The sequence below is a fragment of the Staurois parvus genome, unplaced genomic scaffold, assembly GCF_062004578.1.
Source record: "Staurois parvus isolate SC_StPar_1 unplaced genomic scaffold, SC_StPar_1.0 ptg000714l, whole genome shotgun sequence".
In the NCBI taxonomy this organism is placed as follows: Eukaryota; Metazoa; Chordata; class Amphibia; order Anura; family Ranidae; genus Staurois; species Staurois parvus.
The window spans coordinates 4,380,001-4,403,487 of NW_028318510.1; the positions used below are offsets into that span (position 1 = coordinate 4,380,001).

The 23,487-nt window shown below is 42.1% G+C and overlaps 1 protein-coding gene across 1 annotated transcript in view; it reads left to right on the forward strand.

Annotated features, from left to right (window-relative positions):
* SREK1 (splicing regulatory glutamic acid and lysine rich protein 1) overlaps positions 1-23,487 on the forward strand; it is a 114,988-nt gene that overhangs the window by 66,225 nt on the left and 25,276 nt on the right. The window contains exon 6 of the mRNA XM_089653474.1: positions 698-876. Within this exon, the coding sequence (XP_089509600.1) occupies positions 698-876 (179 nt within the window). The remainder of the gene's footprint in view (positions 1-697; positions 877-23,487) is intronic.

The following is a 23,487-nucleotide window of genomic DNA, read 5'->3' on the forward strand; positions in this document are numbered from 1 at the left end:
ACCTTTTAAGTTGCATTAGTGAAATAAATGAACTTTTGCACGATATTCTAATTTTTCGAGTTTCACCTGTATATATGTGATTTTGTACACCCGTGCCGCCCTGTAGTAGTATTTCTGCTACATGGTGGTTGGGAAGCGGTTAATGTGGATGGAGAAATCAAATAATTTCCTTCAATCTATATGTTTATGGCTAACTGAAAGTGACACTAAACTCACTTTTTTTTTCTTTTTTTTATTAAAAATAAGCATTGTGTCAAATTTTAAGTTGAAAGTGCCTTCTATATCTTTAACTTTGTTTCAGCTCTCCAATTCAAGCTTTTTTTTTTTCTGCTAATCTCAGACTTCCTTTTCTAGGATGGGTGCATTCATTCTCCATGCCATCTTTGTGCAGACACATTGAGCTCTATAGGGATTGTATTACACATAGAGCAGAACATATGACCAGAAATAGTAGCACTGCTTGCTCTACATTAGTAGTAGTGGGATGCATCAACTTGGCGGAATAAATGTAGAGAACGGCTGTAATGTGGTTTTCATGCCCCTGTATATAAATACAATGCTTCACTACATTATGTATAATTTGTGATTTCTTATAGGCGGAGGTGATGTGCACTTTAAATTGCATGCAAATATTCTTAAAAAGTTCTTAAATTTTTTTTTTGAATTTTCTTTTTTTTATCATATACTGATCTTGCAGACTACAACAGCTGAGCAACTTCTGGAATTCTTTAAGCAAGTTGGGGATGTCCGCTTTGTCCGTATGGCTGGTGATGAGACTCAGCCGACGCGATTTGCTTTTGTAGAGTTTTCTGACCAGAATTCAGTGACACGAGCGCTCACCTTCAATGGAGTTATGTTTGGGGACAGACCTCTTAAGTAAGTGGCTTTGCTTTGTGTTCACGTTTTTTTTCCCCTCATAGTCTGGTTTCAAAACATTTTTCTAAAATGAGTGTACTATATTGTGTGGAAAATGCTGAAATTAGCAAAATGGATACAAGCAATATTCTCTGCAGGGCGCGCGCTCTTAACACATATGGTTTTTTCTTACCTGAACGCAAATGTGCGGCCGCTCGGTGTCTAAGCCCAGACGCCGGGAGGCCGCACATTCGTGTGCGGCCGGCGTGAAGGGGTTAAAGTTGTCTCTCACTGCAGAATTTCTATTTTCATGCTATCATTTCTCCACCCCTCCCCCCAATTCCATCTGTGGTGTTTTTTTTGAAAGCTATTTATGGGTCATGACTTGGATATGGACAGCTGCTTGGGGCCAGAGACGTACTACACACAAGCAATGTTCACACTTTTGTACAGATACACATGACTATTTACTTTACACACACACATTTTGGACTTACGAAATTCTTTTACTGTAAACTGCTCATAAGGGATGTGTCTTGGTAGTCCTTGCTGACCACATCTAAGAAATGGTAGCTGCTTCAGGTGTCATGGTGAACATCTGACACAGCTAATTGTTGACTTGAAGAAAGGCTTTTGTTCACCTGAGAACTGTTCTGTTCCAATACAAATCAGTGGTAAAAAGCATGCTGCATTTGCCCATCAAAGCCCAATGACACAGGCCCATGTACAAGCTTGTTCGTTTTGTTGAATCAGAGTATTGTAGCCAGAGAGAACCAGGCTAGAAGCATTTTCAGAAGGTTGACAATTCCAGCCTACTTCTCAGGACAGATTTCCTTTATCCTTGAACACCAAGCTGACCGCTAAAATAAACTATTAAAAATGATTTTAATTCTTTTACCTGTCAAAAGATTTGTATTTTTGTTCAACCAGTCTGGCCCATAGCCAGAACAGGAAGTGAGAGGAAATTTCTGTAAAGTGAGGGAATCCCTGCATGTCACCAGGGTCATTAGAACTAGGGTTCCCTTTGAAAGATAAGGCCAGTTGCACATGGGAGTAAAAAAAAAATGCTGAGTTTACTGATGTGAAATGAGATGCATTGTTGTCTATGGGACATTATACACAGCTGTGTAAAGATCAGTAATAAAGCGTTGAGTACAGAGCAGCAGTAAAATAAAAATAGAACATTTTTCATTTGAGTGCAGTAATTGCGTGCTTACTCATTTAGGCCCCTTGCACACAAGCATCATAATTTACTGATGTTTACTCAGGAGCTTGTGACGCCCATGTGCAAGGGGCCACAATACTGGCGATGAACAAGAATTCTTCTATACGCTTACACAACTTTACTCACCTATACTCAACATTACTCAGGTCTTTACACACAGTTTTTGACCCCTTGCACACGGGCGTCACAAGTTTCTGAGTAAATATCAGTAAATTATGACGCCCGAGGCCTTACTGTTCTGGGACAACCTCAAATTTGGGATTTTCTTTTACTTTTGCTTGTAGGTAAATGTGACAGAGAGGGTAAAGCTTCTTAACAAAAGCACATACTGCAGTAAAAACTGACAGATGTTCTAATCCATCCTGACTCTATCCAAAACAAAGAAAGGAATGTCTTTAGCTATGCTTTAAGCACGCTTTCCCCTTCCCTGCAGACAATAGCTCAATATTGCAGGATGTTTTCTTGTGAAATATGGATTTCTACAGTAGACACGTGTGCATGTTCTGTCTGGAGAAGAAAGAAAATGCATTTTTCTTATTAAAGTATATGTAAATGAAAGGCAAAACAATTGTGTATACATATAAAAAAAAAAAATATTTATTTTAATTTATTACAGGTATGTATATAGCACCATCAGTTTACGCTCCCTTTACATAATTTTGTACATTCACTTCAGTCCCTAACCCTCAAGATGCTTACAATTTAAGGTCCCTAACTCACATTCATACATGCTCGGAAAAATTTAGACAGGGTCCAGTTAACTTATTAACATGTCTTTGGAGTGTGGAGGAAACAGGAGTACCCAGAGGAAACCCACACATGCACAGGGAGATCATGCATAACTTTTTTTTTTTTTTTTTTTTTTTATTTAATAAGTGAGCACATCACCTTTTTTCTCAGCTGCATAAGGAGCTTAGGGAGGAGAAACTGATCTTCCCAGTGAGTGACTTTGCAGAGGGGGCTTGTCAGGACAAGCTTGATCAGTGCAGAACAGGCTGAGATCCAGCACAGCCACACTGTGCTCTTATGACTAGTGTGGTCAGTTTTGGAAAGGAGAGGTATTTCACACAAAGAAAGCAGGGAACAGGATACTTTTTTTTTATACAAGTACATGGTACAGCAGGAGCATGAAATGGTGGGTTTACATATTCTAAATGGTGGCCTGTCTGGAGCACAACTTTAAACAATTTACTTGTTTTTAGTATAGCAGAGTGTATGTATGTGCATATCTGCAGCACCTTGTAAATTAAGAGTTAAAAACTCATGTCAAAATACCATTTCGGACCCCTTAAGATCTTTCATCAGATATAACAAACTTGAAAATCAAATTACGTTCATTATGTAGCATGTTCTTTCTTTTACAAAGGCCTTTTATTGTTCTCATTCAGTTGCACAAAGTCATGAGTTAGATAATTATAACATAGATCAAATAGGTGTGCAATGCATAAAAAAGGAAAATACACAGGTAACCTGGGTTTAAACAGAGCTAGTAGTCACATTGTATAAAAACAGAGGTTTAAAACCGTATATAATTGTGCCTGTAACTCAGCTAGACAGAAATTCAAATAAACAGAAAAGCATGTAAAAAAAATATAATATGTTATGTAAAATAAAGCACTGAGTTTTCAACCTTCTGAGCTTGGCAGATGTCAGGGGACTGATTAATATGACAGGAGTAAAAAAAATGGAAATATAAAAATAGCGGAGCAGAAAAAGTTAGAATAGAAAAGCAGAGAGAGGGGTGTCCCAGGGGTCCATGGTACAGGGTCACTGGAGTGACAGCAGGGAATTGTCAAACCGAGATGGCTGAGCTTGTGCAATCCAAGGCTTGCAAACCCGGAGGAACTTTTCATGAGTATCCAATAGCATGGCTGTCAGTTTGACTGGACTGATAGAATAATTTGTTGCCAGGTTCGCCTCAACCGAATGGTTTGCTGTCTCCCTGGTGCCCAGGTACGGTATGTAGTGGACCGGGTTAATAAATTACTGGGTGGGGCTGGGCATGATCTCCAAGGTGATATTCTCTGAAATATTACCTGTGCCATGCACAACAAAGGAAATACGGGGAGATTAGAGAACTTAATGCATGGCTAAAGAACTGGTGTAAGGGTACGATTTGGGTTTCTAGAGCACTGGGCTGACTTTTCATGCAAAAAGACTGTATGTGAACACACTGCAAAAAATATTCCCATGGGCAACAAGTTTAAAAGGTTAAAAATAAAACCTATGTGGCTTACGGCCAAAGTTAAAAAAGCTATAAGTAATAAGAATTGAGCGTTTATAAAATATTACAATGAAGGAACACTATCATCGTTTAAACTTTACAAAGAATATAACAGAATATGTAAAAAGAAAGCGAAGGCCGCAAAAATTGAAAACTAACGACAGATTGCAAAAGATAGCAGGGCAAACCCCCAAAAGATTTTTTAGATATATTAATAGTAAAAAGGTCAGGTGTGAGCATGTAGGCCCTTTACAAAATGATGTAGAGTGGGTGACTGGAGACATCGAGAAGGCAAATTTATTAAATACAGTCTTCAGCTCTGTGTATACAAATGAGCATAGGGGGGCTCTTGTCCATAATGGGCATGATATTGATACAGGCCCAGATGATCCACATTGGCTTGCAATTGATATGATCGAAAAATATTTAGGCTTCATGTGCACGAGCCTACTCTGACCGCCGGCCACTGGGAAATGCAAATAGCGGCAAAAAACGAGTTGCTGTGGTTGCTGCGTTTTTTTCCGCATTCTGCAGTTTCCCGCAGCCAGAGGTCAACATGTTTCTAACCTGAGCTCAATTCTTTCGTGTTCAAGAGAGGGAGGTTTAACCTCGCCTAAATGCGGCAGCTCTTAAACTCTGCTAAAAGCCTATGTGTACATGGACAAATGCCAAAAGCTCCTAAACTCGAGTTTAGCAGCTGCTCGTGTACATGAAGCTTTAGACAGAATAAAGGTGAATAAAGCACCTGGACTGGATGGCATACACCCACGGGTCCTTAAAGTGTTACTAAACCCAGGACCCAGCATTCACTATATCTGGTCTCCCACAGTACGCAGAACATGGAAGTGCAGTTATTTTAGTAAATATAAACTGCTAAATACCTTTTCTCATCAGCAGTTAGAGCAGTCTTGTTACTTCAGCAGAGCACTGGTTAAAGCTCGTAGAAGGAGTTTTTTCTTCCTGCTCTAGGAGGATGTAAAACCCCTCAGCCTCTGTCTGGACAGTGCTGATTGGCCCTGTGCTGATCACATGCACTCGCCCAGGAAAAAAAAACAAAAACCTAGCAACACACTGTATAGACACCCCTCCACCACCCCCCGGGTAGGGGTGCGCTTCCTACCCGCCCCACCATTCGCAGCCGCAGCTATCAATCAGTGGGTCCTGGCCGGTAATTACTTGCCAGCACCCGGTGATTTCCAGAGATCTCCGACAGGGATGTCGACTGTTTTGTTTACCAGCAGTCCTCCTCCCTGTCAGCGCGAGCACACTTCTCTGGATGGCTGTACACAGCCATCCAGAGCAGTATGATTACAGTGAAGCACACTGACATGGCCCCCTACTAAAACACTCCCTGCACACAGTGAACCCTTTGATCACACCTCATGTTGACCCCTTCCTGCCCAGTGCCATTAGTACAGCGTAAGTGGTTTTTGTTTTTTTTTGTTCTTTGCACTGATAACTGTATTGGTGTCACTGGGGATATCAGTGACACCAAGTCTATTCCCCCCAGTGTCAGAATGTCCACCACAGTCCTGCTGTAAGTCGCTGATGGCCGCCATTACTAGAAAAAAAATCCAGTATATATACCGCCATTTGTAAACGCTATAACATTCACGTAAACTAATTAAGTTACACATACTGGGATTTTTTTTTAGCAAAGACATCTAGCAGAATACATTTTGGTGTAAATTTATGATGAAATTTAGATTTTTAAAATTTTTTTACTGGACATGTTTAATAGCAAAAAGTCAAAATATTGTTTTTTTTCCTTTCAAAAAATGCACTGGCGATCAAATGCCACCGAAAGAAAGCTCAATTTGTGGGAAAAAAAGGACGTAAATTTAATTTGGATGCAACGTTGCATGACTGCTCAATTGTCAGTTAAAGTAATGCAGCGCCGTAACGCAAAAAATGCCCAGGTCAGGAAGGGGGGTAAATCCTCAGGAGGATAAGTGGTTAATAGCATTCTAGATATAATTGAATACTAAGGCACGGGAAAAAAAAAAAGGCGGGGGCCTCAAAAATGTCAAAAAAGTATATTACCCACCAAGATGGTTCATAGTCTTATGAGCCCATTGGGAGTGTTGAGTATCTGTTTGGAAGGCCAACTTGGGAAACTCCCATTATAAAACTTCAAAATATTATAAAATTAAGTGAAATATACCAGATTCTATAATAAAAGTATGTGGAAAATAAATAGATCGGTCGTGTGATTATATAAGTCTCCTCTAAAACCACACAGCAATTACAACCTATTATATATTTTTCCTTATATACTTTATAAGGATAAATAACACTTACATAAATTAGATTCAACTAGAAGGACAAAACAAGAGAGACCTCAGTCCCAACGGCAGAAAATTTCTTTTCAAATGGATGTCACAGATTTTATATATATATATATATATATATATATATATATATATATATATATATATATATATATATATATACAGTTGTGTTCAAAATAATAGCAGTGTGTTGAAAAAAGTGACTAAAGCTCAAAATCCTTCTAATAGCTTTTATTTCCATACACACAAATGCATTGGGAACACTACACATTCTATTCCAAATCAAAACATGATGAAAAATATATCAAATTTGTGTTGTTCCTCTAAAAAAAGTGAAGAAAAGTGAATATTAGACTGTTCAAAAAAATAGCAGTGTTTGTATTCTTCTTTACAAACTCAAACATTCACTATATAAACTGAAAAATGTTTGAAGATTTTGCTTTCCTTTGAATCACTTAATGAATATTTAGTTGTATAAGCACTGTTTCTGAGAACTGCTGTACATCTGTGTTGCATGGAGTCAACCATCTTCTGGCACCTGTGAACAGGTATTCCAGCCCAGGATGATTGGACTACATTTCACAGTTCGTCTCTATTTCTTGGTTTTGCCTCAGAAACTGCATTTTTGTTATCACCCCACAAGTTTTCTTTTGGATTAAGATCCAGGGATTGGGCTGGCCACTCCATAATGTCAATCTTGTTGGTCTGGAACCAAGATGTTGCACGTTTACTGGTGTGTTTGGGGTCCTTGTCTTGTTGGAACACCCATTTCAAGGGCATTTCCTCTTCAGCATAAGGCAGCATGACCTCTTCAAGTATTCTGATGTATTCAAACTGATCCATGATCCCTGGTATGCGATAAATAGGCCCAACACGGTAGTATGAGAAACATCCCCATATCATGATGCTTGCGCCACCATGCTTCACTGTCTTCACAGTGTACTGTGGCTTGAATTCAGTGTTTGGGGGTCGTCTGACAAACTGTCTCCGGCCACTAGACCCAAAAAGAACAATCTTACTTTCATCAGTCCACAAAATGTTGCGCCATTTCTCTTTAGGCCAGTCAATGTGCTCTTTGGCAAATTGTAACCTCTTCAGCACATTTCTTTTTTTCTTTTTTTTCAACAGTGGAACTTTTGTGGGGGCTTCTTGCAGATAGCTTGGCTTCACATAGGCGTCTTCTAATTGTAACAGTCCTCACAGGTAACTTTAGACCTTCTTTGATCTTTCTGGAGCTGATTGTTGGCTGAGTCCTTGCCATTTTGGCTATTCTTCTATCCATTCAAATGGTAGTTTTTCTTGTTCTTCCACGTCTTTCAGGTTTTGGTTGTCATTTTAAAGCATTTGTGATCATTTTAGCTGAGCAGCCTATCATTTTCTGCACTTCTTTATGTTTTCCCGTCTCCAATCAACTTTTTAATCAAGGTACGCTGCTCTTCTGAACAATGTCTAGAATGACCCATTTTCCTCAGAATTTCAGAGAGAAATGCACTGTAACCAGCATGTACAACATTTGCTGCCTTCCTTCCTTAAATAAGGGCAATATTTGCCACCTATTGTTCAAAGAATGATTGACCTCACTAATAGAACTCCACACTGCTATTCTTTTGTACATGCCCCTTTCAATTAGTGATTCAATTACACAGAATCAGCAGCATGCATGTCATGACTGTTGGGTCTGTTGGATTTCTATTACTCTACTACACCTGCTAGTAAATTATTTGCCATGTAGAAATATCATCTCTACCAAAAACAGTGATTGATTAGGTTAGTGATGTCTGACTGCTATTATTTTGAACACAACTGTATATATGTGTGTGTGTGTATGTATATATGTGTGTGTGTGTATGTGTATATATATATATATATATATATATATATATATATGCAGTCAGGTCCATAAATATTGGGACATCGACACAATTCTAACATTTTTGGCTCTATTTACCACCACAATGGATTTGAAATGAAATGAACAAGATGTGCTTTAACTGCAGACTGTCAGCTTTAATTTGAGGGTATTTACATCCAAATCAGGTGAACGGTGTAGGAATTACAACAGTTTGCATATGTGACTCCCACTTGTTAATGGACCAACAGTAATGGGACACAATAATAATAATAATAAATTTTCACTTTTTAATACTTGGTTGCAAATTCTTTGCAGTCAATTACAGCCTGAAGTCTGGAACGCATAGACATCACCAGATGCTGGGTTTCATCCCTGGTGATGCTCTGCCAGGCCTCTACTGCAACTGTCTTCAGTTCCTGCTTGTTCTTGGGGCATTTTCCCTTCAGTTTTGTCTTCAGCAAGTGAAATGCATGCTCAATCGGATTCAGGTCAGGTGATTGACTTGGCCATTGCATAACATTCCACTTCTTTCCCTTAAAAAACTCTTTGGTTGCTTTTGCTGTATGCTTTGGGTCATTGTCCATCTGCACTGTGAAGCGGCGTCCAATGAGTTCTGAAGCATTTGGCTGAATATGAGCAGATAATATTGCCCGAAACACTTCACAGTTCATCTTGCTGCTTTTGTCAGCAGTCACATCATCAATAAATACAAGAGAACCAGTTCCATTGGCAGCCATTCATGCCCACGCCATGACACTACCACCACCATGCTTCACTGATGAGGTGGTATGCTTAGGATCATGAGCAGTTCCTTTCCTTCTCCATACTCTTCTCTTCCCATCACTCTGGTACAAGTTGATCTTGGTCTCATCTGTCCATAGGATTGTTGACTTTGACACACACCTACCTCCCGGAGAGTGTTCTTGATCTGGCCAACTGTTGTGAAGGGTGTTTTCTTCACCAGGGAAAGAATTCTTCGGTCATCCACCACAGTTGTTTTCCGTGGTCTTCCGGGTCTTTTGGTGTTGCTGAGCTCACCGGTGTGTTCCTTCTTTTTAAGAATGTTCCAAACAGTTGTTTTGACCACACCTAATGTTTTTGCTATCTCTCTGATGGGTTTGTTTTGTTTTTCAGCCTAATGATGGCTTGCTTCACTGATAGTGACAGCTCTTTGAATCTCATCTTGAGAGTTGACAGCAACAGATTCCAAATGCAAATAGCACACTTGAAATGAACTCTGGACCTTTTATCTGCTCATTGTAATTGGGATAATGAGGGAATAACACACACCTGGCCATGGAACAGCTGAGAAGCCAATTGTCCCATTACTTTTGGTCCCTTAACAAGTGGGAGCACATATGCAAACTGTTGTAATTCCTACACCGTTCACCTGATTTGGATGTAAATACCCTCAAATTAAAGCTGACAGTCTGCAGTTAAAGCACATCTTGTTAATTTCATTTCAAATCCATTGTGGTGGTAAATAGAGCCAAAAATGTTAGAATTATTATACAGTATTTATAAAGCACCAACAGTTCGCTCAGCGCTGTACTTTACAAAGGGAGACAGAACATGCAACATTATGAAAACAATACAATGTGATACACGAGGGGTTCGAGGGCCCTGCTCTTTCGAGCTTACAATCTAGGAGAGAGGGGATAGTGGTACAAGAGGAGATAGCTGTGGGGAATAGAGTGATAGGAAGAGTGGAGGAAGTCAGCAATTAGCAGGGGGTGGGGTAGGCTTCCCTGAAGAGGTGGGTTTTCAAGGTGCGTCTAAATGAGAGGAGAGTAGGTGATAGTCTGATGGATTGGGGTAGGAACTTCCAGAGGATAGGTGATGTCCTGGAGAAATCCTGGAGGCGGGCATGGGAGGAGGAGACCAGGGAACTAGAGAGAAGGAGGTCTTGAGAGGAGCGGAGTGTGCGTGCTGGGTGGTACTTGGATATTAGGTCGTGATGTAGTTTGGGGCAGTATGATGGACAGCTTTGTAAGTCAGTGTTAGGATTTTGAATTGGATCCGTTGTGCAATCGGAAGCTAGTGGAGGGATTGGCAGAGGGGGGTGGCGGAAACGGAGCGGTTGGTGAGGTGAATGAGTCTGGCTGCCGTGTTCAGGATCGACTGAAGCGGGGATAGCCTGTGGCGAGGCAGGCCAGTGAGGAGGGAGTTGCAGTAATAGAGTCCTGATATGATGAGGGAGTGGATGAGCTGTTTAGTGGTTTCTGGGGTTAGGAATGTACGGATTTTGGCGATGTTGCGGAGTTGGAGTCTGCATGAGTTTGTTAGTGATTGGACTTGGGGCTGGAAGGATAGGTGGAGTCCAGAATGACACCAAGTACTCTGGCCTGCGGGGTGGGCCTGATAGTGGCATTGTTGGACGTGATGGAGAAGTCAGTGGGGGGTGTGTGTGAGCTGGGGGGAAGACTAGGAGCTCGGTTTTGGAGAGGTTCAGTTTAAGGAAGTGGAGCGACATCCAGTCTGATATATCGTTTAGTAGGTTTGTGATTCGGGCGGAGACTGAGGGGGTGAGGCGAGGGATAGAGAGATAGATTTGTGTGTCGTCGGCATAGAGGTGGTAGTTGAAGCCGTGAGAGTGTATGAGTTGGCCAAGGGAGGAGGTCTAGATGGAGAAGAGAAGGGGCTTGAGACTTGAGGGACCCCAACAGAGAGGGGGAGCGAGGGGGAGGTGGTAGTGTAATAGGTAACGCTGAAGGAGCGTTGTGATAGGTAGGAAGAGAGCCAGGAGAGGGCAGAATCTCTGAGGCCGAGGGAGTGTAGTTTTTTTGAGGAGGAGGGGGTGGTCGACTGTGTCGAAGGCAGCGGAGAGGTCGAGGAGTAGGAGCACTGAATAGTGGCCATTAGCTTTGGCGGTTAGAAGGTCGTTGGAGAGTTTGAGTAGGTGGAGTGTAGGGGACGGAAGCCGGACTGTAGGGGATCGAGGAGGTTGTTGTCGTTGAGGTGAGAGCGTAGGCGATTGTAGACTAAGCACTCGAGGAGTTTGGATGAGAATGGGAGCAGGGAGATGGGTCTGAGGTTGTTCGGGTCGTTTTGGTCCAGGGAGGGCTTTTTAAGTATGGGAGTGATGTGCGCGTGCTTCAGAGAGGAGGGGAATGCGCCGGAAGAGAGGGAGAGATTAAAGATGTGGGGGAGGGAGGTCGTAGGAGTTGTGAGGGGATAGGGTCGTGGGGGCAGGTGGTGAGGAGGGCGTCCGAAAAGACCTTGGTGACCTCCGCGATGGTAGTAAGGTCGAAGGTATGGAGGGGGCTTCAGCGTGAGGAATGTTAGGTGGGGTGGAGGTCAGAGTAGTGGTGAGGGAGAGGGGTGTTGAGGGGGTAGCTGTGTGAGAGGGGACGGGTTTGGAGGGAGTTTGAGGAGCGGCGATGTCCTTGCGAATTGTGTCAATCTTGTTTTTAAAGTGATTGGCAATCTCAAGGGTGATGAGTGAGGTGCTGGGTGGAGGTGGGGGTGGAGAGAGTAGAGAGATAAAGGTGGAGAAAAGTCGGCGAGGATTGGAGGAGAGGGTCTTGATGAGAATTGTGTCGATGTTCCAATATTTATGGACCTGACTGTGTGTGTGTGTGTGTGTGTGTGTGTGTGTGTATATATATTATATATATAGCGCGTGTCCAACTGTTAAATTTTAGTCGATTGTAGGAGACCGCAATATCCACATGGTCAATAAGATCAGTGGGATCGTTCTCCTCTAATAAAGATAACAAGTTGTCTAAGGCATTTTGATCCTCAACGCTTAAGGATTCATTTTTAGTTTTGTCATACATACTTTTGGATATAAGATTACGGGCAAATAACTGTAAATCTTTTATTGCTGTAAATTTTTCCAGACTTTCCTCTGGGCAAAAACTTAATCCTTTTGCTACAACATTAGTTTCTTCTGCCGATAATGAGTAGAAGGATAAGTTGATTATGTTTAAACCTATTCAACATTGTGTTTTTTTTCATGTATGTGTCTATTTTTTTGTTCCGTTTGTTTATATTGCGAACATTGTGAGGTTGTGCTAAAAAATGTGAACTACTAGATTGTGTTTGAGAAGCCATAATAGTTTCATTGAGAATTTGTTTGTCTGTGCCTGATCGAGCACCATCATCAAATGTTTCATCTATAGAGGATGAGGGGGAAATTATCCCACCACCATGTGCGTTACCTGACACCACTACTGGAAGACACCTGGGTGCATGTTTGTCCATCTCAAGGATTTTACTAGAATGTTCTAATGTAGGTTTTTTTGCAAACGTTTCTTGTAACCCATCACCATGACAGTGTCTCTTAAACCGCCACGTACCATTATATATTTTTTTCTCATCAGAAGTTAAAGCAGTTTTGTAGCTTCTATCAGTGTCCAGCCCAGCAGTAGCTAAAGCTTATAGGAGGAGTTTTCTTTCTGCTCTACGAGGATGCAAAACCCCTGACCTTTGACCAGTGCTGATTGGCCCTCTGCTGATCACATGCACTCTCCCAAGAAAAAAAACAAAACCTCTTTAGCAATACATGACAAACTGAGCATGTGCTTGTGGCTACAGAAATTTGAACAAAGAAGGATGAAAAGAAGTTCAAATTAGCCTTTTTACACAATGCAGAGTATTAACCCCTTAGGTTCCACAGTGAGTATACCCAGCATGCTTTACTGCATATACAGACTGATTTTACTGCTGTGGGTTTAGTGACACTTTAAAGAATTGAGCTCTGTCATTTCAAAGCCATTGTTTCTTATTTTTAGGGACTCTTTAATGACTGGCATAGTACCACTGGATTGGCGTAAGGCCATTGTGGTGCCTATATTTAAAAAGGGATCAAAATCTTTACCAAGTAATTATAGACCTGTTAGTTTAACTTCTAAAGTTGGGAAGATACTGGAGAGTTTAATAAAAGACCACATAGAAAAAATATTTTAAACAGCATGGTATCATGAAAAACAGAAGTTGTCAAGCAAATCTGATTTCTTTTTGAGGAGATGAGCAAAACATTGGACAGAGGGGTGGCGGTCAACATGTTATACTTGATTTTGCAAAATCGTTTGACACAGTTCCCCACACACGTCTAATGTGTAAGGTAAAATCTACAAGCTTGGAAAAATCAGTATGTAAATGGATAGAAAATGGTTTATAAGACTGAATTCAGAGAGAGTAGTGGTTAATGATTCATACTCTAAATACTCTGGTTGTTTGTGATGTACCCCAAGGTTCAGTGTTGGGACCCTTACTCTTTATAAATATATTAAACGATATAGGGTCTGGGATTAAGAATCCTGTTTCAGTCTTTGCAGATGACACCAAGCTGTGCAGTGGAATAACGTCCGTCTCCAATTTACAAACTGACCTCAATGCACTGTTTAATTGGGCATCTATGTGGCAAATGAGGTTTAATATTTATAAATTAAAGTTATGCACTTGGGGGCTAAGAATATGCATGCATCATACATACTAGGGGGAGTACAACTGGGGGAATCAATGGCGGGGAAGGATCTGGGAGTTCTGGTAGATCACAAGCTTAATAATGGCGTGCAATGCCAAGCTGCGGTTCTAAAGTGAGCGAAATCCTCTTGTAATAAGGGGTATAGACTCCAGAGAGAAATATCATTCTATCCCTGTAGAAATCATTAGTTAGATCTCATCTGGAATATGAAGTTCAGTTCTGGGCACCAATTAAGAAAAAGAATATTGGGGAACTGGAGAAAATGCAGAGAAGGGCAACCAAACTGATAAGAGGCATGGAGGAGCTCAGCTATGAGGAAAGATTAGAGGAACTGAATTTATTCTCTCTTGAGAAGAGAAGATTAAGGGGGGGATATGATCAACATGTATAAATCAGTGGTTCATATAGTGAAGTCGGTGTAGAGTTATTCACCCTGAGGTCATCATAGTGGACAAAGGGGCACTCTTTACGTCTGGAAGAAAAGAGATTTAATCTCCAAACACTGAAAGGTTTCTTCACAGTGAGAGCTGTGAAAATGTGGAATAGAATCCCTCAAGAGTTGGTTCTGGCCAGCTCAGTGGATTGCTTCAAAAAAGGCCTGGATTCTTTCCTAGAAACGCATAACTGGATACTAACATTTTATAGATAAAGTTGATCCAGGGAATATGCGATTGCCTGTTAGGATCAGGAAGGAATTTTTTCCCCTGCAGGAGCAAATTGCATCATGCTTTGCTGGGGGGGGGGGGGTTGCCTTCCTGTGGGTATAGGATTATAACTTTTTTTTTTTTTTGGTTGAACTAGATGGACTTTTGTCTTTTGTGTTTTTGTCTTTTTTCAGCCAGACTATGTAACTATATAAATCCCGACTCAAAGTCCGTAAATACCACACTTGGAATCAACTTAATTGCTTAAATGTTTAATTGATGAAGAAATTTGCCCACACCTAGCCATGAAACAGCATTTGATTCAATTGTCAAATTACTTTTGGTCCCTTGAAAAAGGGGGGATGGCTACTCTTAAGAGCTGTAATTCCTAAACCCTTCCTGCAATTTGGATGTACATACCCTCAAATTAAACCTGTGTGTGCACTTTCAGCCCATATCCATTACGTATATAACTATAGCTTGAATATGTTTTGGTAAATACCTGAAAAAATCTAAAATTGTACCGGTGTCCAAATATATATTGACCTAACTGTAGGCCTATAGTTGGCCCAGGATGTATGGTCTCAGTCAGGTTTCGGCATCATTACAGTATTGGCAGTCAGTCAATTTGGAGTGAGGTCCGAGCCGGTCTTTACCGAATTGTACATGGCCGCTAGATGGGGTGCAAGAATTTCTGCCAGTTTTTATAGTACAATGCCATACAGCCATCTGGGCCAGGGCATTTGCTCGCCTTTAGATTTTTATTACATTGTAATCTTTCCAAAATCTGGATATCTCTGTCCATAAGATTTTTATGAACAGAAGACCTCTTTGGTAAAGACAGCTGGTTCAGAAAATCTGCGATGCCTTGGAGGTTGCCTGGGTGGGGTCTGTATAAAGCCTAGTGAGACAGTGCCTGAATTCCTCCAATACCTGTAGTGGGTTGTTAGTGAAAACATTGTGGTGGGTGCATAAAGAGATTGGCTTAGGATTATGGGCAAAAGAGCTTAGCCTATTGGCCAGCATTGTATCTGGTTTGTTGGCCTTAATATAATAGGTCATAATTGTGATTTCCGTGTCCTGGATTGTACCTTGTAGTTGCCATTTGGATCAGCAATTTGTTTCGTACAGCTAAAGGGAGTGTCTTTTTATGGAAGGCAATAAGAACCCCCCCTGTTGTTTGGTGGGGCCGGCCGCCTGGTGAACTTGAGGGTAATGCGCTTCAAAATATTTAGGACTGGAAGTGGTTGAAAAATGAGTTTCTTGTAGACATGCAATATCCACATGGTGTTTCCTTAAGTATTTAAATACCTTCACTCTTCTTTTGGAGAAATTCTTGCCCTGGACATTTAAAGACGTGCAGATAAGTGCCATGAAAGAGCAGTGCGATACCTTCCGTCGCGAACCCCAGGGACCCAAGTGGGGAAAAGGAAAGGAAACAAAAGAGTGCAAGATACTGTACAATGTGAAGCCAATGAACATTTGGCTTATGAGACATAGTTCATGCATAATTGTGTCGTTCTGTGGGCGGTTAAGCCCACAAGGGGGCTGGAGGTTGGCCAAGACACCAGTCCTGGCCAGATACCAGCTCAGGGAGGGCGCAGTGGTACGCCATCACCACTAGGCATAGCATGTAAAGTAGAATATCTAAAAATGAAAGGAGGGCTAAGGATCTCTCCATGTGGGAGAGTCACCCGTTAGGTATGTGAACTTCAATGACATACCATAACATCAAAACATAAATGCAACAAGAACTGATCCGCACAGAGCATGATGGGTAAAGAGAGAGAAAAGGGGAAGGGAAAAGAGGGGGAGTGGGGTAAGTTTTAGGGAGACCAGAAGGAGAAGAGGGGAGAATGGAAAGTAGTCCAATGAGCGGCGTTCAACATACAAAGCTAACAGTATAGTCTTCGTTAAAGGTGAATAAGGTCAAACACATATGGACTATTGCAACGTAACAATGCTAGGAAAAACACAATAGACATGCTCAGTCAACACAATCGGAGCTGTCAAAGTGATCGGCTTAACAGGCAGAGGATAACCTTTGGCAGAGAGCCAGCCTATCATCAATACATCAAATAGGTGTGTAAGGCATTGGTGGCAGAATGGCCATAACTGCAAGGAATGTGCTAGGAGAGCCAAATATCCCTCGCAATAGGGGGGTTTCCTCTGGGAAGCTGCTCACAGTCTGTGAGCATGAAAGAGGGAAAACATGAGAATGTGGTTCAATACACCGTGTTCCAAATTATTATGCAAATTCTATTTAAGTGTCACAAAGATGAAATATTTTGTTTTTCAGTTTAACTCATGGATGGCATTGTGTCTCAGGGCTCTTTTGATCACTGAAAACAATCTCGGACACCTGTGATAATTAGATTGGCCAGTGAGCCCAATTTAAGGAAAAACTACTAAAGGAGGGTGTTCCATATTATTAAGCAGAGCACCATTTTCAAGCAATATGGGGAAGAAAAAGGATCTCTCTGCTGCCGAAAAGAGTGAAATAGTTCAATGCCTTGGACGAGGTATGAAAACATTAGATATTTTACAAAAACGTAAGCGTGATCATCGCACTATTAAGAGATTTGCGGCTGATTCAGAGCACAGACGGGTTTGTGCAGATAAAGGCACATTAAGAAAGATTTCTGCCAGATCCATGCATCGGATCAAGATAGCAGCTGCTAAAATACCATTACATAGCAGCAAACAGATATTTGAAGCTGCTGGTGCCTCTGGAGTCCCACGGACATCAAGGTGTAGAGACCTCCAAAGTCTTGCAACTGTGCATAAACCTTCTATTCGGCCACCAATAACCAATGCTCACAAGCAGAAACAGCTGCATTGGGCAGAAAAATACATGAAGACTAATTTTCAAACAGTCCTGTTCATTGATGAGTGCCCTGCAACCCTGGATGGTCCAGATGGATAGAGTAGTGGATGGTGAACGGCCACCCTGTTCCAACAAGGCTGCGACGTCAGCGAGGCGGTGGTGAAGTCATGTTTTGGGCTGGAATCATGGGAACAGAGCTGGTCGGCCCCTTTAGGGTCCCCAAAGGTGTAAGGATGACCTCTGCAAAGTATGTGGAGTTTGACTGACCACTTTCTTCCCTGGTACAGAAGGAAGAACTATGCTTTCCGTAATAAAATCATCTTCATGCATGACAATGCACCATCTCATTCTGCAAAGAATACCTCTGCATCAATGGCTGCTATGGGGATAAAAGGAGAGAGAGTCGTGGTGTGGCCTCCATCCTCCCCTGACCTCAATCCTATTGAGAACCTTTGAAGCATCCTCAAGCAAAAGATCTATGAGGGTGGGAGGCAGTTTACATCCAAACAGCAGCTCTGAGAGGCTATTCTGACATCTTGCAAACAAATTCAAGCAGAAACTGTCCAAAAACTCACAAGTTCAATGGATGCAAGACTTGTGAAGCTGCTATCAAATAAGGGGTCCTATGTTACAATGTAACGTGACCTGTTAAAATGTTTAAAAAGTTTAAACGTTGTTAAAAGTTTGATTGAAATAGTTTTTGATTTCAGTAAATATGCTGTAAACACAACAAATGACCATTTTCAGTTCTTTACAACCTATAAAGTGTTTTGAAACTTAATGTGCGTAATAATTTGCAACCATGCATTGTAGGTTTTTTATGTTTAACAAAAATCCTGTTATTAGGAGGTTTGTTCAATAAAATGTGAATTGTACTCTTAATAGTTAACATGAGAATTATGCTGACTGTTATTTACATCAATTATTTAGGTAAATGAGAAAAATATCATTTGCATAATAATCTGGAACACGGTGTAGGTAAAGCGTCAGAAGACTGAAACAGTCAGGGGTCATGTATTCATCCTGCAGAGGCTTCTTGGAAATGTTGGTCTTGAAGTGAATGAAGAACCTGGGAGCTGCGTTGAGAGGCTGGAGGAAACTTGCATGACGACTGTGACCTTCTCGCTTGAGATGTAGAAGGAGCAGCATTGGCTTATGAGGGGGGAAGATCAAACGTCAGTTGCTGGAAATGGCTATTCTGCTGGAGAGGATTCTTGGAACTGGTGACCTTGATAGGAGAAGGAGAGCCTGAATGGGAACCCCCATCGGTATTTAATGCCGTTGGATTGCAGGATTTGGAGATAGGGCCTCAGATTGCAGCATTTTGCAATCATGATGGGGGATAAATCAGTGAATGTTTGGAGGGAGTTACCCCGGTAAGGAAGTTCCTGGCGATCCCAAGCTACCTTTAAAACCTCTCTTTGTTGCCGTAATAGTGGAACTTAATGATATCCCTGGGGGGACCATCTGTTTGTTGGTTTGGGTGCCAGGGCTCTATGGATACGATCGAATTCTAAGCTTTCCAGGGGAACCTCTAGAGCTGGTTCCTGAAAGAAGGTGGTTAGTAGTGCCTTGCAAATCACTAATGGTTTAAGGAATGCCGTGGATACGGCCCTATTCTCTGCGTCTTCCAGCTTGTCTCTCAGTGCAGTTCAGTTTAGTATGCAGATCATCCACCTTCTTTTCGTGTCCCTCTAATACTGTGATAGCCGAGTCCATGCGTTGCTTCAGCTGGTTAGTGCGATGCCCTAATTTTTTAAAGCATTTCACTAAATTGGAGGAAAGTTTGCAGGTGTCTGCCGTAACCTCTTCTCGCACTATGGAGCAAACTTTTTGAAGCATGGTATTGAGGCATTGTTGGGGGGCTTACCAGTTCAGAGGGGAATTGCAGCAGGCTGTCATCCCGGGAGTCAGGATCTGCGGCCGATCCCATCCAAAACAGAAGGATGTCTAAACTTATGTATAGCGCCTTGAGATCCGAGATAGACCTCATGTCCTCGTTTGGTTTTGGGCATGCAAACCTGTCGAGTGTCTCGAATCACCTCAGAGACTGCCCCAGCATCCTCTGTTCGAAATACTTCTCAAAACACAGCTGTCTCAGACTCTGGAATTCCCAGATAGTCTACTTAGCTTCCAAGTTCAGGGTGTTGCGACCGCAGTCTATTGCAGCTCTGCCACCAGGAATAGCTGCAATGCCAGACAAGCACAGTGGTCCAGATACACCCGACACCACTGGTCTATCATAAAATGCATACATAGCTGCTTTTTGGCTAGCTATTCTCCACGTCTCCTTCATCCAATACCAAGGATATCAGGCAGGAGGCAGCTGACAAACCACCCACTGAGTGATTTTTGACCAATCCTTATCTCTAAGCAATAGATTGTACTTTTTACTTCCTCCAACTCATCCCCAACAGTTGTCTTTTCAATTACTTGATAGTAAGCTCAAATGAGCAGGGCCTTCTGATACCTCTTGTATTGGATTGTAACTGTACTGTCCTCCCTCCATTTTGTAAAGCGTTGCGCAAACTGCTAGCACTCCAAATCCTATATAATAATTTGTACAGTGCTTTAGGGATTGTATGGGCACTTGAAAGGTCTACCTAAAAGCAGACACATAGCATGGATCACAATCTTGGCATTTACACAGTAATGCCATCAAGTGCATAAAAATAAAAACTGCATAATTGGACACATATTTGTCTAGTTTTAATCAATCATAAGCAAACAGGTGGAAAAAGGATATGATTCATTAAGGTTATAAGTTAAAAACACATTTTTAAGTACTGATTACATCAAAGCCTACCGCTTGGTGTCGTCTGGTTCAGGAGGGTCGGGTGCCATCTTGCTGGGTCTCGGGAGTGGGGAAGCCTTTGGTTGTGCCCGGTTTTTGAGCTTGTGTTTCGGGCTGCGGTGCATCCTTGCGGGTAGCCCAGGTTCTCCTGAGGTGCTGCAGGCAGAGTAGGTCTGGGTGGAGGCAGATATATGCCCAATTTGACGAGAAAGGTTCTGGGTGGCCATCTTTTTCAGCTGTGTGCATGCGTCCTATATAGCAGGTTCTTTCATTGACTGGAAATTAGCAACATCTGAATCCTCTCCACTCAAAACATAATATGGTTGAACATCACAGCTAATATTCATGAGATATATAATTATCCACTTGCCTTCCAGGACATTTACCCCCCCCCCCCCCCTCCTGACTAGGCAATACTTTCGCTGATAATTGCGGTCATACAATGCTGCACCCAATGTAATTTGTCCTTTTTTTTTTTTTTACTTCCAGCAAATACAGCTTTCTATTGGTGGTATTTGATCACCACCATATTTTTGCACTATAAACAAAAAAACAAAAAAAGGCCGACAATTTGGGGAAAAAAGCACAATTTAGGCCAAAATGTATTCTGCTATGTCTTTGCTAAAACAAATCCCAATATGTGTAAATTAATTGGTTTACATGAATGTTTTATAGCGTTTACAAATGGTATATATGCTGGAATTTTATTTTATTTTTTTTATACTAGTAATGGCGGCAATCAGCGACTTTTAGTGGGACTGCGGCAGGCATTCTGACACTGGTAACTGCCACTGACATCAGTCACATTAATACAGTGATCACTGCTAATAAAAAGCACTGACACTGGGCAGGAAGGGGTCAACATCTGTGGCGATCAAAGGGTTAACCGTGTGCTGTGTATGTTTCACATTATGTGCTGTGTTTTACCATGTGCTTTGCAGAGCAATACAAAGCAGCATGCTGGTGCTGAAGGGAGAAATCTGTATTGTTTACATACAGAACTCTCCCCTGTCAATGTTCCTTGGCGATCAACGGGTGCTAGTGGGGAATCTCCGGGCGGGACCCAGTGATCAACAGCTGTAGCCGCCATTGGCGGCGCGATAGGGCAGTGTGCGCGGACCCCCCCTCCCCACCTGGAAATACAAAATCACGTGTATATATACGTGATTGTGCGCAGCCCTGCTGCCCGGTAGCAGTAGTTTTGCTAAAGGGCGGTCAGGAAGAGGTTAAGAAACACAGGAATTCTTAAACCTTCGGGTTATATTGCAACCTACAAGTGGATTGAACATTGGCAAACAATAAAATTGTCGGCTGGCCCAGGATAACTCCTACTACTACCAGCGTGATTTGACTAGTTTTTTGCTAGTGTTCTACGAGGCTTTTACCCTTTTTTTTCCAGTTCTGCTGTTAAGGCCAACCTGTTTTTGCTAGCAAGTTTTTTTTGTTTTTTTTTTACGTGGGGACTCTACATGACTGCTGGAGCTGTTCTCTATGATTGCAGTAATCCAGCGTGGCCTTCTGCCTAGCTTTGGAGTTTCTCTGGACCCCGCTGAACTAGATGTTGTAGGCCTAGCCTGGAAGTGATAATCAGGCACTGGATTTTGCAAAAAGCATGTTTGAGACTCCATTCTGGTAACGAGTTAGCCATTGTGCACTTTCCAGGCCCAGAGTCCTTAACATTGCCTCAACACTTGCCCTTTCTCCGTTGAGTCACTGTGAGTAGGAGTATCAGAAGCTGGTGAGAAGCTTAGTGAGAAAATTCCTGCTGTCTGCTTGTTTCCACCACAGAAGGGTTAAAATATAAGTTCACCTTTTGAACAAAAATAATGAATGCACATTTTTTTTTTGCAGGTAAAAAAAAGTGCATTTACTATTTTTGTCCAAAGGAGCCTGGAAAGCATTGCACCAGCGATCAGTAGATCGCTGATGCCATTCAGGTCTCCAGCAGACGTTCGTATATCTGCTTGCCATACGGGATGTACGGTCAAGCAGGTCTACTGACCTCGAAGCTTCAGTGAATTACCACAGCGTTTCACAGCATCGTGGTAGTTCATTGAAAACTACAAGCCGACAGCCGCTAAGGCTTGTCGGGACTTGTAGGCACTCATTTACAGAACACTGAGTGAGTGACGCGGCCATGTATGCAGAGCCCTGCACGGCCGCACTGTTTTTAAATTTGACAGATAGTATGGGGAAATTTCACCCTGTGCTATCTGTCAGAGGGAGGGGGGGGGGGGGGCAAGCGGTGCTGCAGCATTGGAAACATGTTACATGTTCCACCCTAAAAGCAGGTGGAACATGTTCCCAAAGGTGAACTTATGCTTTAACACTAAACGTGGCTGATTAGGGAAATCATCTGCTGGGTGGAGGAGTGTCACTCACGTCCCACACTTTTTATCATTCAGTGCTGAGGAAGCATCTTCCCATTGCTGGTCCTGCATTGCAAAGAGTCAGTTTAACTCCAATCTGCTGTCTGCTGCTGTTGTCCGACTAAAATGTGGTCACTTACAGCCATCTGACCCCTCACAAGCAATCAGTGGCTGGATTTTCTGAGTATCTGGGGCCTTTCTAGTTACTCTGTGCTGTAGGTGGCCCTATGCCATGCAAGTAGAAATGAACAGGCCACACACTGATGTCCTTTACATTACTTTACTCCTGCAACTTGGAAGTCCAAATTCAAGCTTAGCTTCCATAAAGTCTAAGACTCTAGGTCCACCAAGACATCATTCATCTTTCCGACATGATGTGTGCCCCCGCAACGCGTTTCTGATGCCCAATCTCCTTTTTCAAGTTTCCTTTTCAAAAAACGAGACCGGGCCTCAGGAACGCAGTCTACAGGTCTTTCAGATGTAAGTGAGAAATGGAATTAGTGTTGTTTTTCACCATACACTAATCTTGCACCCTGCTGTTTTTTCTTTGGAAGATATACTTCACTTGGTATGAGTCCTGGAGCTTCCACCCTATGGGACTCTCACTGGATGAGTCAACTCCTTCCTACAGCTGCATCTGGATCAGTGTTTTGCTCTCTTGATCATCATGGTTCAGATTTTCAGTCTGTTTCACAGACTGTTGGAGTCTCATTCTTTAAGACCTTTGCTAGGGAGTTTTCCTTTTACCTCCCACTGTTTACACCTCTGACTTTATGGAATCAGAATCTGGTTCTCTCTGTACTTCAAACCCTGCCATTTGAACCTATTAGGAACAGCTGCTCTCACCACCTGGTTGTGTTTTTTGTCACCATCACCTTTTTGAGGCGAAAGATGGCAGCCTTGGCTGGTCTGTGGATTTTTTGGGGTTTTTTTGCCAGTGTCCAATTCTACTGTAGGTGGCAGTATAATCTAAAG